Source organism: Pinus tabuliformis, chromosome 4_1 (assembly GCF_031772625.1).
Source record: "Pinus tabuliformis cultivar Carrire ecotype Pingquan chromosome 4_1, CPIR1, whole genome shotgun sequence".
Taxonomy (NCBI): Eukaryota; Viridiplantae; Streptophyta; class Pinopsida; order Pinales; family Pinaceae; genus Pinus; species Pinus tabuliformis.
In genome coordinates this window covers 296,760,980-296,782,139 of record NC_142303.1, presented here as the reverse complement: position 1 = coordinate 296,782,139, position 21,160 = coordinate 296,760,980, and the positions used below count along the sequence as shown (strand labels likewise).

At 38.0% G+C, this 21,160-nt stretch overlaps 1 protein-coding gene across 1 annotated transcript in view; it reads right to left on the bottom strand.

Moving 5' to 3' along the window:
- LOC149175453 (putative ATP synthase 24 kDa subunit, mitochondrial) overlaps positions 1–21,160 on the bottom strand; it is a 51,397-nt gene that overhangs the window by 17,264 nt on the left and 12,973 nt on the right. Inside the window, exons 3-4 of the mRNA XM_089422843.1 lie at positions 14,383–14,527; positions 10,588–10,698 (exon numbers count right to left, since the gene is read on the bottom strand). Of these exons, the coding sequence (XP_089278969.1) occupies positions 10,588–10,698; positions 14,383–14,527 (256 nt within the window). The remainder of the gene's footprint in view (positions 1–10,587; positions 10,699–14,382; positions 14,528–21,160) is intronic.

Below are 21,160 nucleotides of genomic sequence, written 5' to 3'. Positions count from 1 at the left end.
ATATGGCTCTCTTGAGCTTTTAAATTCATTTCTCAGGGATTTGTTACAACATTCCCTTCACAAACACAACCAGAGTACCCTTTCTACATTGCTTTGCCTCACTCTATAGGAAAATATGCTATGTTGGGCGTTGAAAATAGTAGCAAGTAAGGTCTTCTTTGACTTGTGCCTTAGTCAAAGAGACCACAAGCAGTCTTTCTTTAGCATGCACAAGTTCCTAAAAGTTAGGACGAGTTCATGAAGCAATTTAACCCATGCATATAGTTGGAAGCTCAGTTATTTGTCTCCTAGTGGGAGTTGAGTTGGAAAAGGACAAGTGACACAGTTTCAAAGGTTATTTCTGGCTAGGACGATTTGCAAGAGTCAGTTAAACTCAATTAAATAGTCAATCACAAGTCCAATTTCTAAAGATAAATTTGCCAAATATAGATAGGTCAAATTGCTTATAAGCAACGCAAAGGCACATATTTGATCGTTGTTGTTTGCACAAGGTAGTGTGAGTAGAAACTTCTAGCAAGGAGAGTGTGTCAGGACTCTGGAGAAGCCCATACGCAAAAATGAAGGGAGGAATTCTTGCCAGATTTGCGCTAGGAATTAGGAGGAATTCCCTATGAGATAGGACCCACTATTGCGCTAGGAAATAGGGCTCAAGCTACGCAAGGATTCAGGGAGCAGATCAAGGCTACAAGCAATGCGTTTCAAGCTTGGGTAAAGCAGGGAGAATAGTGTGTTGTCTATTGAAACAAGATTGTTTTGTAAGATATCTATTGCTCAAACTCCTTCAATAATATTCTCAAGAAAAGAAGTGGGTTTCCCAGTTGGGTTCCCAGAAAAAATTATATTGTGTTCTTGTGTGATTATGTTCTTTATCTCTGCATATTCTTTTATTTCCGCTGCTTATCTATGGTAGCGAAATTTTGTATCTTAATGAAAAGAAACTAGTGTTCAGATTGTTCATTATAGCAGCTGCAGAATCTCAAGGAATTTCTACATTGGGTTCAACTAGAAGGCCAAGCATCCCCAATTTTGCAACTTCCCCAACTACAAAGTTTCTCTCTTTTTTGTCTCTTCTGGCAACACTTTAATATTTGATTCTCTTATGTTTTATTTATCTTTCCATTTATTTTCTTTTTTCTTATCATGCTTCCATCAACATCATCACAACATTAATTAGCAAAGTGGATGCCAATTTATCTAGCATAGGGCCTTTTACACTACTAACCACCTCTCCTACCTCATCATCTACATTTGTAGCCAGAATCCTCTATCATTTCATCACATAACTTAATTTATTGAGCATCTCCCGAACTCAGTGGGCAGATTCAATTCAGATCATATGTACACCTACATAGACTAAGCACTGAAATCATTGAGTGGAGTGGGTACTTTGTCACACAAACAAGGGGGGTCTCATACATCAATCTAATGTATGGCTACATCATAACCTTAAAAATTACTCATTATTATTAATATTATCATTAGAGTTGGTAAATATTGCATTAAGAGCCTTATCATCTTCCTATAAAACCTTTAAAAACTCATGGAAATTGACCATGAAAGTTTCACAATTTACACTTCAAAGAGTTGTTTGGATTATTAATGCAAGATGAGTTGGACTTGTGAAAAAGGAAAGCACATATGACAGAGCCCTTATGGTAAAAGAGAGCAAGGAGGAAACCATCCTCAAAGTTCATATTATATGGGTAAAAAGAAAGGTGGTCAATAATATACCCCATAAGCTAAACTTTGTGAGTGAGCATTCAAACATTTCAGAAGAAAAAGACTACTTTTTGTTGCTAAATAAGTACATGTCACATCAACAATACTTGGTCACTGCATTCAAGCACAACCAAACATATGTAAAAAGTTGGTAACCATTGAGGATGATTCCAATGATAGAGATATGGTATCAATTACATCTCAGGCTACTTACGAAGTAAAAAGCAAGGGTAGAATTCTGTTGAGAATGCTAGATATCCAGATTCGGAGTATTAAAAAAGTCTTATATGTCTATGGAGTTCAAAATAATTTGATTTGAGTTTGGGAAATTACTAAATAATTTGACTTATGTTTGGGAAATTACTCAACAATTTTGATATAAGTTCGGGAAATTTATAAACAAATTTTTAGTTACCTTTGATGATAAAAGGTATGAAATTTGAAACAAGACTAACAATGAAATTGTGACAAAAGGAGTGGCAATAGGTGGTTTGCATAGGTTGGATGTCATTCCCATCATTATAGCAGCTGCAGAATCTCAAGGAATATCTACATTGGGTTCAACTAGAAGGCCAAGCATCCCCAATTTTTCAACTTCCCCAACCACAAAGTTTCTCTTCCTCTTTTTTATCTCTTCTGGAAACACTTTAATATTTGATTCTCTTATGTTTTATTTATCTTTCCTTTCATTTTCTCTTTTTCTTATCATGCTTCCATCAACATCACCGCAACATTAATTAGCAAAGTGGATGCCAATTTATCTAGCATATGGCCTTTCACACTACCAACCACCTCTCCTACCTCATCATCTACATTTGTAGCCAGAATCCTCTATCATTTCATCACATAACTTAATTTATTGAGCATCTCCGAACTCATTGAGCAGATTCAATTCAGATCATATGTACACCTCCATAGACTAAGCACTGAAATCATTGAGTGGAGTGGGTACTTTGTCACACAAACAAGGGGAGTCTACATCAATCTAATGTATGGCTACATCATAAACTTAAAAATTAGACTCATTATTATTAATATTATCATTAGAGTTGGTAAATATTACATTAGGAGCCTTTTCATCTTCCTATAAAACCTTTAAAAACCCATGGAAAATGACCATGAAAGTTTCACAATTTACACTTAAAAGAGTTGTTTGGATTATTAATGCAAGATGAGTTGGACTTGTGAAAAAGGAAAGCACATATGACAGAGCCTTTATGGTAAAACAGAGCAAGGAGAAAACCATCCTCAAAGTTCATACTATATGGGTAAAAAGAAAGGTGGTCCAAGAATATACACCATAAGCTAAACTTTGTGAGTACATTTCAGAAGAAAAAGACTACTTTCTGTTGCTAAATAAGTACATGTCACATCAACAATACTTGGGTCATTGGATTCAAGCACAACCAGACATATCAGAGGGTGTAAAAAGTTGGTAACCATTGAAGATGATTCCAATGATAGAGATATGGTATCAATTACATCTCAAGCTACTTACGAAGTAAAAAGCGAGGGTAGCATTCTGTTGAGAATGCCAGATATCCAGACTTGGAGTATTAAAAAAGTGTGGTGTCTCTGGAGTTCAAAATAATTTGATTTGAGTTTGGGAAATTACTAAACAATTTGACTTATGTTTGGAAAATTACTCAACAATTTTGATTTAAGTTTGGGAAATTTATAAATAAATTTTTAGTTACCTTTAATGACAAAAGATATGAAATTTGAAACAAGACTAACAATGAAATTGTGACAAAAGGAGTGGCAATAGGTGGTTTGTATAGGTTGGATGTCATTCCCATTATCCAAGAAGCACTGGCAGCAAGCATGCTTTGGCATGAAAGGTATGAGCATCTTAATTTGCATGTCTTCTGCCATTACATCAAGAGAAAATTGTTAAAGCACACCCACAAAGTCAATCAAACAGATTTGTGAAGGTTGCATTACAAACAAGCAGCACCAAGATCAGTTTTGAAGCGAAACATAGTGGGGAACACAGTGTATTAGAAATAGAAAGAAGAGAAAAATTACACACAACACAAATCACTCTCATATTTTTATTGATCACAAAAGTTACATATATATAGGATACAAATTACTGACTTCAACAAATCTAGATCCTAAGAAAGTGGATCTATGACTGAGACATGACACAGCAACAACTCATACACATGGGAAACAACCACATCTAGAATAACACCTTGGAATACTCATTGACAACTTGTAATACACATGGAACACATGATATGGAAGCATTACTTCCAACACCCTCCCTTAATGCTTACATGGAAAACATTGAAAACACATATTACAACAAAAAGGATAATCTATGTTTGGTCTTCATCAGCACTCACATCCACTATGGAATCTTGCAAACACCGCTCTTTCACCACCACATCTTCGAGTTGTCACTTGACATCCATTTAAAACGTAATTGCCTCTAACCATCATTGATGAACTTTGCAAGATCAACAATATTGACACCTCGGCTCGTCGGGGCTTCCACGATAAGAGTCGTCAAGTAATGAACCATCCTATGGACCAACCACCATCTGTTGGATATTTTGCTTTCAGCTATCTGTCAGTTGCTAGGATGGGGGTCTGGATACTAAATGTGTTCAAAATTTGATCAAACAACTTGACCTTACTACACACAAGAATTGATGTTTCGGACAAAGGGCTTCCAGTTTAAGAACCACCAACCCTTTTTATAACCAAAATTGAAGCATTTCAACTACAAACTCAATAATCATCAAACTATCAGTTGTCATTCAGGCATAGACAAGTCACCACGTCCCTCCTTAGCACAGGTCAAAAGTTGTTCATCTGGTTCAATCTTTGTCTTGGAGCTTTCTCGTCTTCACAAAGCAACATTTGTTAGAGTGGTCAATTCCAACAAACTTACACTCACATATTGAGTTGACCAAACTCAATATGTTTAAAATGAAAACTCCAAAATTTGAGATCAAAACAAGATTGCAACATAAACATCTGATGCAGAGATCTCTTCCCCGCAGAAGTGAAAAATTGAGATTTGCCTCCAATTTTAACACTTTTGACATATATCATTGGCCACTTGAAACTCCTACACCCCAGATCTCAGATCCAATCCAGATCCGTTCAGCGGCATGTACCTTTCGTGGGCATGATTTTGCAAATTTATAACATGATAGTGCACATAAATTTGACAAAATCATCAAAGCATGAATTTAACTCCTTTGCAGGTTCAGAGCAAATAAGCACAAATAAAACTTTACAAATAGCAAGATGATGGAAGGATCCAACAATGGTTAAAGAAGCTGAAAACAAACAAATAGATTTATACACAGGATCACAAAAAAAATTCACACTAAAAATAAACTCTCACACATCTATACTAATATGTACAAAAACAATAACACTCAGGATCCCTCACATATTCTTGGCCCTCCCTTGAGGGAGTCAAGCCAGTACCAGCTCTAATACCATATTAGAAATAGAAAGAAGAGAAAAATTACACACAACACAAATCACTCTCATATTTTTATTGATCATAAAGGTTACATATATATAGGATACAAATTACTGACTTTGACAAATCTAGATCCTAAGAAGTGGATCTATGATTGGGACATGACACAGCAACAACTCATACACATGGGAAACAACCACATCTAGAATAACACCTCGGAATACTCAATGCCAACTTGTAATACACATGGAACACATGACATGGAAGCATTACTTCCAACACAGTGATTGTTGGATCTCATTTAAAATGATTAGTATGAACCAATGCCAACTCAAGAACTTAGTGGCGCAAATGCGAAAAAAGAAAAAGATGGCATTAACGATGAAGACAACATTGGAAATTCCACTTGCAATTTCGATATGTTGCAATGAGGAAGCCAATTATACACTACATGAGAAGGGAATGACTAGATTTGCAGCTAAAAGAATAGAAGAACCAAAAGGACCAAAGATCAAAACTGTAGCTAGAAGAGCAGCAAGAACTTGTAAAATAGATGAAATCTTCACATTAACATTGACAAGCAAACACAAAACTGTAAATTAGTGTAAAATAAGAGATATACTTTCACAAATGTACAAATCAGTGTTGCACGAAATGCCCCACGAATCAAAAGCTAGATTCACGGCCCACACGGATCCGTGGGTCATCCGGCGCTGGAACCGCAGATCGGGCCAGAAAACAAGGTTCTTAGACTGTCGGAACCATGTTAGCCCGATCTGCGGTTCCAAACGTCCAAATTACGGCTCTAGCATTGGATCCGCCGCAGATCAGCGCCGACTCCCGGCAGATCTCGAGCAGTTCCGATGCCTGCCAGCCAGTTCTACGGGCCGGACCCACACATTTGTTTTTTTCTTAATTTTTTTTTGCTTAATTATGGTTAGGGTGGGTTTAGCTTGGGTTAGGGAAAAGAACGAGGGGAATAAAACTCATTTTCTCATCTCATTTTCTCACTCTTGTATTTTTGGAGAGCTTGGAGAGGAGAAACTTGAGGAGAGCTTGGGGAAGAGAGACTTGAGGAGAGCTTGGAGGAGTGAAGTAGGAGGAGTTAGGAACAGTGAAGGAGCAACTTGGCGTAAAGAAGGGCTTCTATCTACAAGAGCTAAAGAGGTAAAGTGCAAATCCCAAACTCCCTCATTTTTCTGTCATTGTTATTCGTATTTTTTCTCCTCCCTCTCCTACTCTTTCCCATTCTTTCTTCTTGCTCATTTAATTGCAGGTTGTCCACCATCTATATTAATATTCCAAGATGGTGTTCTTTTGGCTTCTATCAATCATTCCACTTTTGGTTTTCATGATAACAAGGGGGAGTAGGAATATAAGGGAAGAAGAACAAGAGGATAGTGGTCCCCATATGAGTGACCTGATGTATGATGAGGAGGAAGGGGATGAACCTAAAGAGAACACTGAAACACTAGAGGGGAAAGTTGCATTGACATCCTTGTGGAACTATGTGACCAAACTTGAAGGGGGAAAAGGTGGTGGAAGCTACAAATTTCTGTGCCCTCATGGTTGTCATGGAGGAAAACCATATAGTGGTTCATATACCCGTGTGAGGAGGCATCTTTGTGGGGTGTTGGACAAAGATGAGAAAAAGGGTGTCGTGAGGATACCAATTTGCCCAAACATTTCAACTGCACAAAGACGAAAATACATCCAAATAAAAGAGGTTGCACAACAACAACAAAACAAGAAACAAAAAACTCAGTCTGAATCAAGTGCAACCTCTAGATTTGGTAGCTCATCTCCTCATGGTACTTCTGCAACCTCTGGAAATAGAAGAACAATAGGGTATTTTCTTAATGTTGTTAGGAGGGATGATGTGGATGGAAAGATAGTCTACTTTCTTTGTGCTTGTGGTGTACCATTCAATGTGCTTCGCTCTCGCCATTGGCATGATATGGTTAAGTTCACCAATGAAGCCCCAAAAGGATACAAGAGCCCCAACTATGAGAAAGCTAGAACAATGTTATCAGAAAGACAAAAAACAAAGGTTCAAATAGCTTTGACACATTTTACAAATGAGTGGGTAAATAGTGGGGTATCCATTGTATCAAATGGGTGGAAAAATATTAGAAACCAGCATTTGATAAATGTTCTTGGTGTTTCTGTTAGTGGTGCTGTATTTATTACATGTCATGACTCCTCCATTAGTGCAACTTCCCAAAACATTGCAGATCTCCTATTGCAATCAATCAAAGATGTTGGTCCTAATAATGTGGTTCAAGTGATCACTGATAATGCAGCAAATTGTAAGGCAACAGGAAAAATTATTGAGTGTACTCGTCCACACATCTTTTGGTTTGGGTGCTTGGTTCACACATTGAAGCTGTTGATGCATGATATTGTGAAGCATAAAGAATGTGGATGCATTAATCAACCTTACAAGAGAGGGAAGCAACTCATTATATTTAGCACAGGGCATACAAGGGTAAACTACTTTTATGGCACTTACTCCAAGTTGCAGTTGCTTAAACTTGCAAATACAAGACTTGCAAGTTATTGCCTCACTTTTAGGCGGCTAGTGAAGGTGAGACAAGCTTTAACAAATATGGTGACGTCTGAATCATGGGAGGAAATTAACACTGATAGAGATGGTGCTAATGTAGCCGAGGACACCATTCTTGACATGTTCTTTTGGCCACAGATTAAATATGTTTTGCAATTCACCAAACCAATTTATTACATGATCAAGTTTGCAGATTCAGATTGGCCAATAATTGGGGAGGTGTATGAGCAAATGGATAGCATGTTGGGGCAAATTAAAGACATTGTCGAGCCTAGAGATATCACCTTGTACAATTATATTTGTGCAGAGGTGGAAAAACGATGGGATATGCTAAATGTTCCATTGCATGCCTTCGCATATGTTCTGACACCTAAATACTATCATCCATCGTGGCTTTCATCACCAGCACCTAGAGGGAGCAGGAGAAAACCACACCTAGATCTAGAGGTACTATCTGGTTATATGAGAGCATTGGATAAATTAGTCCCTGATGAAGAGGCTGCCATGGTACGAAAACAATTGAGCGACTATACGCTTAGCACTAGTCCATTTGGAAGCATGCAAGAAATTAGAGATTGGGAGAATTTTTCTTCTCTTGAGTGGTAGAAAATGCATGGAGGTGCTACTCCACTTCTACGGATTTTGACATTGTGGGTGCTATCACAGGTGGTAAACACTTCTTCTGCAAAGAGGTGTTGGAGCTCTTATTCTTTCATCCACAGTGTTCAAAGGAACAGGTTAAATTTAGACCAGGCAGAGAGCTTGGTTTATGTTCACTACAAACTTGCAATTGTTGTCCCATTACTATGATGTTGCAAATACTAATAAAGACCTTAAGGTTTGGGACAGAAATCCAGAGGAGCCCAATTTGGAGGATGGAGTTTGCAATTAGTGTAGGATGCTCTTATCCAGGATGATGATGATCGAGTTGAGATGCCACCCCCATCCAGTCCCTTGGTTTCCAGGTTCCATGCTCCAACACCGACAACAGGGGCTTCATCTTCATCAGTTCCACAGCGACTGTCACAACTTCCAGAGCCACCATCTTCTTCATGGCCACCACGTGGAGGCTCACGTCTTGTTCGTGGTGGAAGGAGGAGAGATTAGTAGATATATTCACAGTTTACTACTTTTTTCATAGATTAGCCTTGTAGGCTGCTTGTGAATTTGAACTTTTTTGTCTTACTCTTCCTCGCTTAGTGTACTTGAGTCTTTGTGGTGACCAAGTGGACTATTTTGTAAACATTATTATTTGAATATTTGACATGACTAATGTTAACAGTGGCTCACTTGCTAGATAAGTTACTTGAATGTTTTATGTTTTAAAATATGCTTAAAAATTGATGTATGTTTGTAATTGCTAAAATCTTGATGGTTGATGCTCGAATAATTAATCATTGATGTACAATGGAATCATTGATGCCATATCTATCTTGATTTATGTAAAAATATGCATGTTTTCATGTCTTCTACAACTAATTTGGTATTTGGGGTGTTTTTTTAATATAAACGCAAAAAAATATTTTATATATATATATATAGTGGACGCTTCACTTCCTATATTTTTGGAAAATGACGCTTTTGCTTCCCCGCTTCGTGCAACGTTGGTGCAAATAGTGCAATATCATAGAAACCAATATCAAGTGTCAACAATTCCTTTACACTTTTTTGCTTTGATCATGTCTTAATTTAAGAGTGTGCAAATGTTCATGCAGATCTTGAATTAAGACATGTTATACTGAATTTAGTGGACCAAGTGCCCTGCTTAAGAAATCAGATCAGGTATCAAAATTTCAAGGGCATAACCCCAAAGTTTAATCTGCATCTTTTCAGCCCAGGAATTCTATTCCTGCAGATCTTGAAAACACTGGAACCCAGGTTGATGCCTCGTCATTAAAAAATTTAAGAGGACTCATCCAGTGGAGGTGGTTGCTGAGTTGATTGAAAAAAATTCCAGGGAATTTAAAGGTGAACCAAAGAGGAAGAAAGTAAGGGTGCCTGTTATGCCAGCTTTGGATTATGATATCCCTTTTTCAATGGCCAGCCAAGGCCATCCTAGATGTGGAGCTGATGTTGTCATGTATGTTAAGCCACAATCATTGTCACATCAGATATGCTCCAGGCTATGGATCTGACACCAAGGCGCAATTCACTGCTCTATATATGATGCTCCACTTAGCAAAATCTTGTGGATTCAACTGCCTTCAGGTATTAGGGGATTCCCAAATCATCATAGACTGCTGTCCACTCGCTGTTATCCTAATTCACAATCTCATTCAAGAGCTGGTATGGTCATCCTTCTCTCATATTATCCATGAATTAAACCAGCCAGCAGTCAAACTCTCAAAAGAAACTTTGGAATGTCCCTCAGTTTCTTTTGCTGTTATCAGTTCTATGATGAGCAAGAGACCAAGAGCATGGGTCTCTTTTCTCAGATGGTGGGGTAAAAGTTTTATCTGTGTTCCTCTGTGGATGGTATGTTTTGAATGGGAGGTGTCTCACGAGTCTGTATAAACTGACTGGCTTAGGATAATATATTTCAGTGGTTTATAGGTAGGTTCTGTTTGGAGTGGTAAAATGAACCAGTCTGAAGCTGCATGGCACTAGTTTTTGAGGAGTCCTTTCGACAGTCTATATGTATAGTATTTTTTGGAATATAAAGATTTTTTCCAAGGGAGAAAAAAAAAACATGATTTTATATGGAGAAAGTCTGAAGAAAAATATGAACTGGAAGTAGAAACAGGAAGTCAGGTGAAAGAGCTACTAAACTAGCAAATAATCACAATGAACAGATTTTCTATGTGGAAATTATGATTGAATTTAAAATATTGTGAAGGGTGAAAGATTTACATACTTTACTCGTATTTCCGACAATTTCTCTAAGTACGACCGAGCATCTGGAATTCCTTCTGTAAAATCACGAATTGTATTGCTGATGCGTTGTGATTCTGAATATAAACCAGCCCTGAAGACAAAAACTGGTCATTTTTATTAAATATTTCTAACAAAATATCGCAATCACATATACCACTAATATAAACAATACAAACTCATAACTTGAAAGAAAAAGAAATCTCAAGCTTTAGGCACACCAAATTTATAATGGTATAAACATAATGTTCTTTTCATGAGTTTCCTGTTCTGTAAAACCAAAACAGTAGCTGAAGTAGAATAATCTTACTGAACAACATGAGCTTATAGAATCTAGTAACAACTATAGGTCAATGAACATGTCAACATGGAAAGAAATAAGAATCATTCAATTCTCCATATAAAACAAAAATTCAAAACCATAAATAGAAGGGCAACTGGCTTATGCAGAAAATGATGTTTTATGTTAATTCTAGTGATATGATCAGAGAAGAAGGTCAATATGCCAAACAGTGTCTTTAGGTGCTCCTTGGATATTTTGAAATTCAGTTCACTATACCAAGATAACTCATTCAGTAGCACCGACAGTGCAACTGCGCAAATACATTTTCGATTCTGTTTAGCTTAGAATCTGTTAACACATTAAGCCCTTCAAAATGTAGCAAAAAGCCTCATCGGAAGAGATTAACTACAGACAATTTACGATTACAAATGAGATTTCTGAAAGCATCGGAATCAAACCATAGCCATTTTTAAAACTAAAAGGTTTATATAAATCAACTTAGCATATTTTAACAAATTAACTTTGTTAAAGGATGAAATATCTCAAAATGTTACCCAGTGAATATGACTTTCCTGAATTTTATTCTTCCCAAGGAAGAGACCATCAATGAATCGCTATAATTTTCCACAAAATCATCGTGGTTTTACTCAAATTTGTGAAGATTATGTATTGTTCCAACTACAATCTATATTACAGTATGTGTATGTTATCATAAAATGACTATACTCTAATTTGAAGGTCATGTCTGATGCCAACTACAATCAATATTACACAAAGTTTGTCTGTTATCAACTAAGCATAGAATGGGCAACTATCAGGAGGAAGGTGCAGTATAAATCCATCATGTTATCTTGGGAAAAGGCTAGCCTTCCCCTTGTGACACCTGTTCTATGTTGCAGGAACTACCTGACCCCCAGGCGTTTCAACTTTGGATACTTTAAAACACTAAAGAAACATGGAAACTCATACCACACATGGTGAAAGGTTTCACCTGCCAGTTCATGATTTGGAAACACTGGGGAAACACTATTTGGTTTTTCAAGTGCGATTTGCCTCCTAAAGCCCATGTTTCAGCTCACAAAAAGCATGTTTCATCTAGGGAAATGAATATATGAACCCACCAAAGCAACTAAACTTCCTATTAAACCTTTGATAATGATGCGATGCTTAGGCACTAATTTGAATTTTAATGAAAACTTCATAATTAAAAGAAACTTCAAGAAATTTTATTCTTTCATTCAAGATAGTGTTCAGTATGTATTTATTTGTGAAACTTGAACCTGTTTCCTCATGACATGCAACTCAGCGTTTGTTACACAATGAAAAGCAAAGGTATGATCTACAATGCATTCTCAGATAGCATGAAGGCATGATCTATAGCGTGTTCTGGAATAGCCTGGCCTTCCACAGTCAGCAAAAGAGAGAAACTAAATTGTGGTTGACCCATTTCTATAATAGCACAGAGTTATCCCTCTCTAAAGCAGAGGGTTGTCCCTCCTATATCAAGGAAATATACCCAGTATAACAAAGGGAGGGTCATTTTTAACGAGGAAAAGATTAACTATTCCCCTTTTCTCGAAAAACGTACCAAGGAGGTGTTTCCTAGTGTTATTTTCCTAAGCCTAGGAACACAAAGTAAACCCACCTTTTTAGTGTCACTTTATGTGGTTAAAAGTCATGTGACTTTTTAGAAACTTTATGAGGTACAAAAAGTACATTGCATTTTATAACATTAAAGTGGCTTTATGTTTTGAAAGTGACTTTATGAGAAAAAGGTACATGGTACAAAAAGTAATTAAAGTGACTAGGGAGGCACATTATTGAAAGGGGAGACATAAGAAGCAGTGAATGGAAGATTAGATCTCCGCCCTTGATCAAGGAGAGCTGAGATTTAATCTCAGCCCTTGACGCAGGGATAGGGCTTCTCATCATTATGATGACTAAAAAGGAGGAAAAAAAGCAAAGAGGCAATTCATTCTTCATGTGCAAGTGTTGGAGAAGTGAAGAGGAGAAGAGGAGAAAGCTGGGATAGAGCCATTCAAGGCTGAAAAGTGGCACGCAGACTGAGGAGGCTCCGCTAGTTAAGCATCCCACAAAACAAGGAGAAATCAGTCTCTTCAGCATGCAAATCAATGAAGATTCAGAGCAGATTTTGACATGGTGCAGACTGCATTTAATGCTGGTCTGACAGCACAATTTTCAAGGAGAAAGTCAGTCAGACAGGCATGAAAATCAAGGTAAAGCAGAGGCAGAATAGCCAGTCTGCAAGCACGAAATTCAAGGTCTGAATTCTAGGCAGTGGCACAAAATTCTAGGTGCTGAAAGTCTGGACAGTGAGACATTCCGAGAGCAGATATTGCTGGACTGTGCACAAATTTCCAGAGAGTGACAAGTTTCTATTAGCTGGGCAGAATTCCAAAAAGGGAGATAAATACCCGTGTATTTAATGCTGTAGAATTCTCTCTGAGATGAAAGCAAATAAAAATCCTCTTCAAGCTGGTTTTTCCTTCAGGGTTTTTTCGAAAGTCATGTTGACCAAAAATAAGTGTCCAAATTTATTGTGTGTATGCATGTGAAATTTTTTATCAGCTGAAAGTGAAAATGTGTATTGGTAGCCTTTTAGTGTTTTAATTGCAATTTGTATTCAATTTTAAATACCAGCAATTATCCATAGGATGTGGACACTAAACTTGTTATGCAAAACAAATTGAAACCCGGTTGGGCTACAGGACACAAATATTCTACATGGTATCAGAGCACCAAAGAACCTATAGACGATAAAGTGCAACCAGCAAGTATAAACCAGCCTATATACCCAGAGATTTGTGGTTCGGAGGGATGTTGTTTGCTCAGTTTCAGTGTTGAAAAGTTGTGTTGGTTGAGAGGGTTAGATAGCTGCTAGTTTGCGGGTGGAGGATAAGTTGAGTGGGGCTGAAAATTTTGGTCCCTGGAAGAAGAGGATAATCTTGCTGCTTGAGTTGTTTGAGTTGTGGGATATTGTAGAAAGTGCAGTAGTTCCACCCACTAATCCTATTCAGTTGGCAGAATTCAACAAGTGAAACGGGGAGGCTAAGAGGATACTTCTAGATGCAATAAAAGACCACCTTATACCTCATGTGTCAGGGAAGAAGCTTGCCTATGAGAAGTGGGAGTCCCTGATTACACTTTAGCAGTGCACCAATGAGAATAGGAAGATGGTGTTACATGGAGCGAACTCAATTAAATATTGTAGTTGAAAGTTATATATATATATTGTTGGAATTATGCAACTGCAGTCAAATTCCACTTTAGACAGCTCATATGATGAAGATAACAATTGCGAATACATATAATCAGTAAATGCAGTAGCTCAAACAAAACTTTAGAGAAAACAAATAGATTAAACCATCTTAGTTTACTCCAAACAGTGGAAAAAAGGCACCCACATATTTTATGCAATTGCCTTCGTTCAAATTACTACACCAAACCAAAACAAAGAAATTTATGGAAACTTACTTTTCTCTCACAGTCTTCGTGACCTGTGCATAGTGAGACACTGCTTTTGGATCATCGGGATCAATGGTGATCTTTTGCTTCTGTAAAATCCCTAAAGCTGTTTCAAAGTTTTTCTTCACCTCAAAAAATGCATTCTTCAAAAACTCTTCATGCAATAAACACAACAATCAATATACACCATTATATTGAAAACATTTTGGGATCAAATCCTATAAAGAGAGGATATCAATTAACAAAAGGCTGCTGATTATGTATGAAAACAACTTGCAAATCGGACATGAAAAGCATTTAAAATGTCAAAAATCTTTTAAAATTTCACTTTCAAAACACTAAAACTAGAGGTTTTAACTGAAGAATCCATAGGGGTTGTGAAAGTTAAATATTTATATTAAGGTTATAAACAAGTAAATAAGATCACTAAAAACAAGCACAAGGGGTTAGTTCAACCAGTTGTCATTAGTGTTACTGGGCATTTGGCTATTTCCATCACCATGTGAGCACATGCCTGGCTCGAATCCAATGGGTGAGGCACAATGGTCTATGCTGACAAGTCACTACTAGGGATTCCATCTACAAATGTGGGGAGGCATCTCTTGGTTTTCCCCAAAAAGGTTTCCTTGAAAAAAAAAAATAGATCACTTCCAATAGTGAAAAGTGCAAATAGAACCATTTGAAATTTTATCTAACAAATTCACAATCATCCCTTGAACTACAATTTCAAAAGTGGCATTCATGGATTAAACTCAAAATTAATGGCAATCGCAATTTAGGAATATTTAGCAACTTTACAACATTCTGTGTTGAAAACTTTAAAGGAAAAACAAAAACTCAATGGAAGAAGCTTCTACATGACAGAGACTTGGTCATTTGAATTCTGTTTTCCAAAAAAATTGAAACTAATTTCATGTTGATGCACTAAATTTCCATCTCCACACAATAGAACTTAGTGAATAAAAATACAAAACTATCACCCTCCTCTCATTCACCGATGCATATCGCATTTTCCCATTTTATTTAATGAGATCAAAAATGCATCAATATAAGGTTCATCATATCTTATAGCCTTGCCAATGTACAAATATGTAAACATTGAGTTTGAAAAACTAAAATACGTAGGCGTTGAGTTTGAAAAACTATCTTTTGCATTCACCTGAATCCCGAAGCAACTAAATGGTACCTCTGTGGTTATAGTGAAACTCCCTGAAAAAATATTTATACCTACCTAAAATATCTTCCAAAAACAGGCAAGGATAAATGATTTGTTAATTTTTGGTTAATATGTTCTTTGCTTAGATCAATTACTTCAATGATCCACATGAGCCCAAGTTCAATTTCATTTCTTTCATTAGCAATCACATAAACCATTATCACATTGACAGTAATTGAAGAAAGAACATAAATAACATATGCAGAAGACAAGCCAAGACAAGAGAACACAGGAATTGGCTCAAGCCAGGGAAAAACCCCAAGATGGGGAAAACCCTAGATCAACCGTTCTCATTATCAAATATCAAATGTTCAGCACAGAGAGAGAGTACAATCAAAGTCAAAATTTACTTGCCAATATGATGATCAATACCATTGTCCAAATGACAAAGAAACTGCCCAGACCAGTGTTGCACGAAGCGCCCCCCCCCGGTTCCAAGCCCCGAAGCGCGTCCCGTACGGAAGCGCCTAGGAAGCTTGGCCGAAATTTTTAGCCGCTTCCGGGAAATTTGGAAGCGCTGGCGCTTCCGAAGCGCCGAAGCGCGCTTCGTACGACGCTTCCCAGGCGCTTCCCAGACGCTTCCCAGACGCTTCCCAGACGCTTCCAGAAAAGCTTCCGGAAAAGCATTTAGAAAATCGTTTTTTTTTTTCAATTTTTTTTTAAATTTTAGGTGAGTTTGCTTGTTGGGGGTGGGTCCACCTTGGGTTAACCGTTAGGGTGACAAATGAAAGCAAAAAAAAATATAAATATAGCAGATGCTCCCTCATGGTAATGTTAAATTCTTAAAGTAAAAGTGACATTCTCCTTTATTTTTCATTTTCATCATTTTACTTAAATTTTTAACATTACCATGAAATGACTCAGAATGTTTGAGAGTGGTTCCAGCCTCATTGGACTTCATATGGAGAAAATAGAATTTCATATCCTATTCAAAATTCAGCAGACTTAACAGTTTTCAGGTATTCAGGATCAATGGGATTGTGGCATTTCATTAGATTATATCAAGTATGAAGGTATGCGATTAGCATTTAATCAAGAGCACCAAGCCCTATATGTACCCTGGTGTTGGTGGTGTTAATTGTTGAACTCCTTTGTCACGCGGCACGCCCTTAGCAAAAAATTACCTTTCAATCAAGTCAAAATCATCAATCAAACATGTTAAGCTTTTTCTACCATATTTTAAGTCTTGAATTAGGTAGTTTGATCAAAATTGGGCAATGTTGACTAATATCCCTAGACAATCGAGGTAGAGGCAAAGGCTAGACAAGAGGAGAAGAATCTAGATTCTAGATCATTAATGTACAATGGATGTTATATCTATCTTGATTTATGCAAAAATATGCATGTTTTCATGTCTTCTACAATTAATTTGGTATTTGGGATGTTTGTTTTGAGTATAAATGCAAAAAATATAAAAAATATATATATATATAGCAGACGCTTCCGCGGACGCTTCGCTTCCTAGATTTTTGGAAAATGACGCTTCGGCGTCCCCGCTTCCAAAAAACGCTTCCGCTTCGCTCCCGCTTCGTGCAACATTGGCCCAGACAAATCTTCCATTCTGCCTCCAGACAACAAAGAGACAAATTCTGCCCTAACCGATGATCAATGCTAGTCAAAGCAGCTACAAAATATTCTCCAAAAGGAGCTCAGTAGAGGGAAAATTAGTGCGGCCTCCTTTGCTGATTGTAATGAACCCAAAACAGTCCAATACTGGGCAGTCAAGCCTGGTCAATGTGATGAGGAACTCTGCGGTCAAAGGTTTGCAATTAGAGCTTCTAGACAAAGTGCCCAGATTGCCCAGATCCTGTGCTAAAAGCTGTGACCTTCCTTCCTAGTCAAGCTGCTCCAACTGGCTGTTGTCCAGGCTACTTCTAGACCTCTAATACTGCCCCAAGTCCTCTGTAAGCACCTCAGACCTGCGGCTCCCTCGCTGCATGATCTTGGCCAACAAATAAGAGAGTAAAACATGCAGCCTAGCTAAATTAGCCTCCAAGTGCTTCAGCCCACACGAGGAAAAGAGATCCCAAACAAGAGACAAGTAGAATCACCCAAAACTGACCCAAGCTCCACGTCTTGCCTCCTCTATTTGGATGCCTCAAAGATGCATTTTCTATGGAATAATGCATATTGGATGTGTCTAATGAGGTTGGAGGTCACCTCTATTTATATAAAATGGAGAGAGGTTCAACTTGACTAATCAACCCCAAGCCGACCTTGCTAAATTACACGTGTGGACTTGCTTTCAAAAATTTATATTTCCTTATCAAAATTTAGTGATCTTTAGATCGAGTTTGGTCCTCTCGAAAAGAGGAATTCAATGCAACAATTAGCTCCTTCAAAAGAGTTGCCCAAAGTGGAATTTGGCCCTAGTTGTCAATTTTAACACTCCCTCTCAACTAAGGAGAATTCCAACTACCAATCTATCCATTATCATGTCATCCTGTCATCATGAAGCATCTATGCATCCCATCTAAACTCTGTTGAACACTGACATAGATAATGAAAAAGAATTGATTCAAGTCAGTCACAAGACCTTGCCACTCTCCACTAACAAAAATCAATACATAACCAGGGGTAGAACCCCATTCGGACTTGATCCCAAATTAAGTTGTTGAACACCATGCATCCTAGACATAGGGAGTATGGCAATACACAATGCGTCCATCTGTACTGCTATGGCCCATATCCTCTTTTCCCAACTCATTAGCCAGATGAGATGTACTTCCCATGAGTCCTGAACTACATGGGTAGGATGTATGTTGGGGCATCCACGAGAGAAGGTGAACCACTCATCTTGCCCATATGCCACAGGAGAAGGTGAACCACTCATCCTATGCATATCTCATCAATCGTAGGGGAAGGTGAACCAGTCACCCTACACACATGTCAACTATGATAGGGGAAGGTGAACCACTCACCCTGTACACAGCGTACCTATAAGAGAAGGTGAACCACTCACCCTATGGTCGCATATAGCTTCAAGAAATACCCCAGGCCCCCAGGAGCTCCAAGAGCTCAATGTTCAATCGGGACCCTCACAGTAGGGACTTTCCACGACTCCCAGACTCTCTCTAAAGGAAGTTAAACTTGACCTTACCAAGAGACTTTGAGAGGAAACCTGCACATCCATCTTGAAATGATGGAGCTTGATTGCTCCTCGTTATACTGTATCTCAAATAAATTGGTACATGATTCTAGTATGCTTGGAACAGTCGTGGAACACGAGATTCTCTAAAAAGGTGAATCCTATCATGCAATATACAACAGTGGTTTCTAGCACGTGCACAAATGGGTCACTGAAAAGCATCTTCAACCGAATGACTTCATAGTAAGCCATACTTGCTGCTTTATACATTCAGCATCAATGGTGCTCCCAAAGCAACAGACTTCAGTCTTTGATTCATCCACGAAATAAAGGTGGATCCCAGGAGATACAACACCTAGATGTGCTCTTTCCATTCTTCACACTGCTAGCTCAGTCAACATTGAAAAATCCATGGAATCTTAGATTCCTGGCAGAGTACGTCAGACCATAGATAAATAAGCAGCTATCTAATATTCGAGGTTTAACCATAAATTGAATTAGCAGCTCCTCCATTTTATCAGGCCTGTCTTTCATTTTCACTTTAAAAGGTCAACTCCCTCTCATATTAATAAATGAGAGGATCATCATCTAATGGACAGATATCATCCATGGTTGCATCTTTGACCATGGCTCCCTCTAAATATCGGGAAAGAGACCTGGCCCATCAGATTGTCTGCAACCTGATACGTTTCCTGTCATTATTCCTTTGATCCATGTGCCAAAGTCATCCATTAAATAAATTGAATCTTAATCATATAGTTCCCATGCAGCTTTGGAGATATAACTAATCATTAGAGTTAAACATTGGAGTCATCAAGATATTTTGCAAGGGATTCTATAGCTCCCTCTGAACTTTGAAGTCTTACTTTAGATGGACATCAAGCCTTCATCAATTTGCCCCTCATCTTTAATATGAAGCTTTATCATACTGTAATTGCATCAGTAAACTTCTTTAATCCAAATCAAACAGAAAATTATCATCATGGTCCTTCTTCAACCAGGGTGAAGAAATCCTCCCATGAGATCATCCAATGACAACTACCAATCCATCATACAGAGGTCCTTCTCATCCAGGCATCTGTATCCATGCAACCATTCTTCATAAAATCTAGGCTTTCCAATGATCTGATCACTATCCTTCATGATTATAGGAGTTGTTGCAAAGGTCTGGTCCATGTTCTTTAAAAGAGGAAGCTTCTAAGGTTGCTCATATTGCAACCTTCATCACCATATTCTTTCTTGGCTTCTAAACTTTTGACTGCTTCAAGACTTCCTTTTGATTAGCCTCCAAACTGTGATATCATAGATCTATCCAACTTCTTTATAGGACCTACTGATGTAGTCAGCTTCAAATGATTATGTCGGCAACCGTGATTTAGAGTCCTGGCCCTTTAGCATTGTTCCTAACATCTTCTACCACACTCTAGAATCTAGATAGTCCAAAGAGAACCCAAGCAATGCATACCATGGATCAAATACTGTAGAAAGATTCAATGTTGATACCATTGTTTTAAAAGCCAGCGGGCTCGGAACCGACTCGGCCGAGTTGGTCCGAGCCAGTTAAAAAATTTGCAACCCGGCCTTTGAACCGATTCGGCCAGCCAGGTTAAGACCGAGCCGACCGAGTCATGTAATGACTTGGCCGGCTAGGTCTTAAGTCGACCGGCTCAGCCGAGTCTGTATCAACCCAGCCGGGTCACTTTCAACGGCCAGTGAACCCCCAAAAACGCAATTTTTTTTTATGTTTTTCTGAGTGTGGGGGACTCCAAATGGTTTTATGAATTGGTTTGTTGGTCTTTGGGGTCCATTCCCCTCTCCCAAACCCTATTTAATACTATTGATATGCTATTCATGGTAATGTTAAATTCTTAAAGTAAAAGGTCATCCTTTTACTTAAATTTTTAACATTACCATGAAATGACTCGAGATGTTTGAGAGTGGTTCTGGCCTCATTGGATTTCATATGGAGAAAGTAGAATTTTAGATTTCATTCAAAACCCAGCAAACTTATCAGTTTTTCAGGATTTTAGGATTGGGAGATTGCAATGTTTCCATTGAATTTTGTCATGTATTAGGGTATGGAACTCGTATTTAATCAAGAGCACCAATCCCTCTATGTACCTTGATGTTAGTGACATTGGTTGTCGAACTCCTTCGCGATTCGCTCCCAAACCGAGAGCTTCTGAAAATGTCGCTCCCGCTCCCCGCTCCCAAGTAACACTGAGCTAGATGATGTTGGCAACTCTAGCAATAGCCAGTAGTATTGGTCACAGACTTTTGTTGTAGAGGCCATTTCTAGCCTCCTTGGTTATGTGTTTTTGTTTTGATCTCTATATCATCATCGTGTATGTATTGGACAGTGCACTGGGTGCCATTTTGATATAATGGATATATTCATGAGCCTACTTTGATCATATGATGTCTTCTATCTATATTCTAACGCTGTGTGTTTGGAAACATGAATGAAAATCTTTAAAATTATG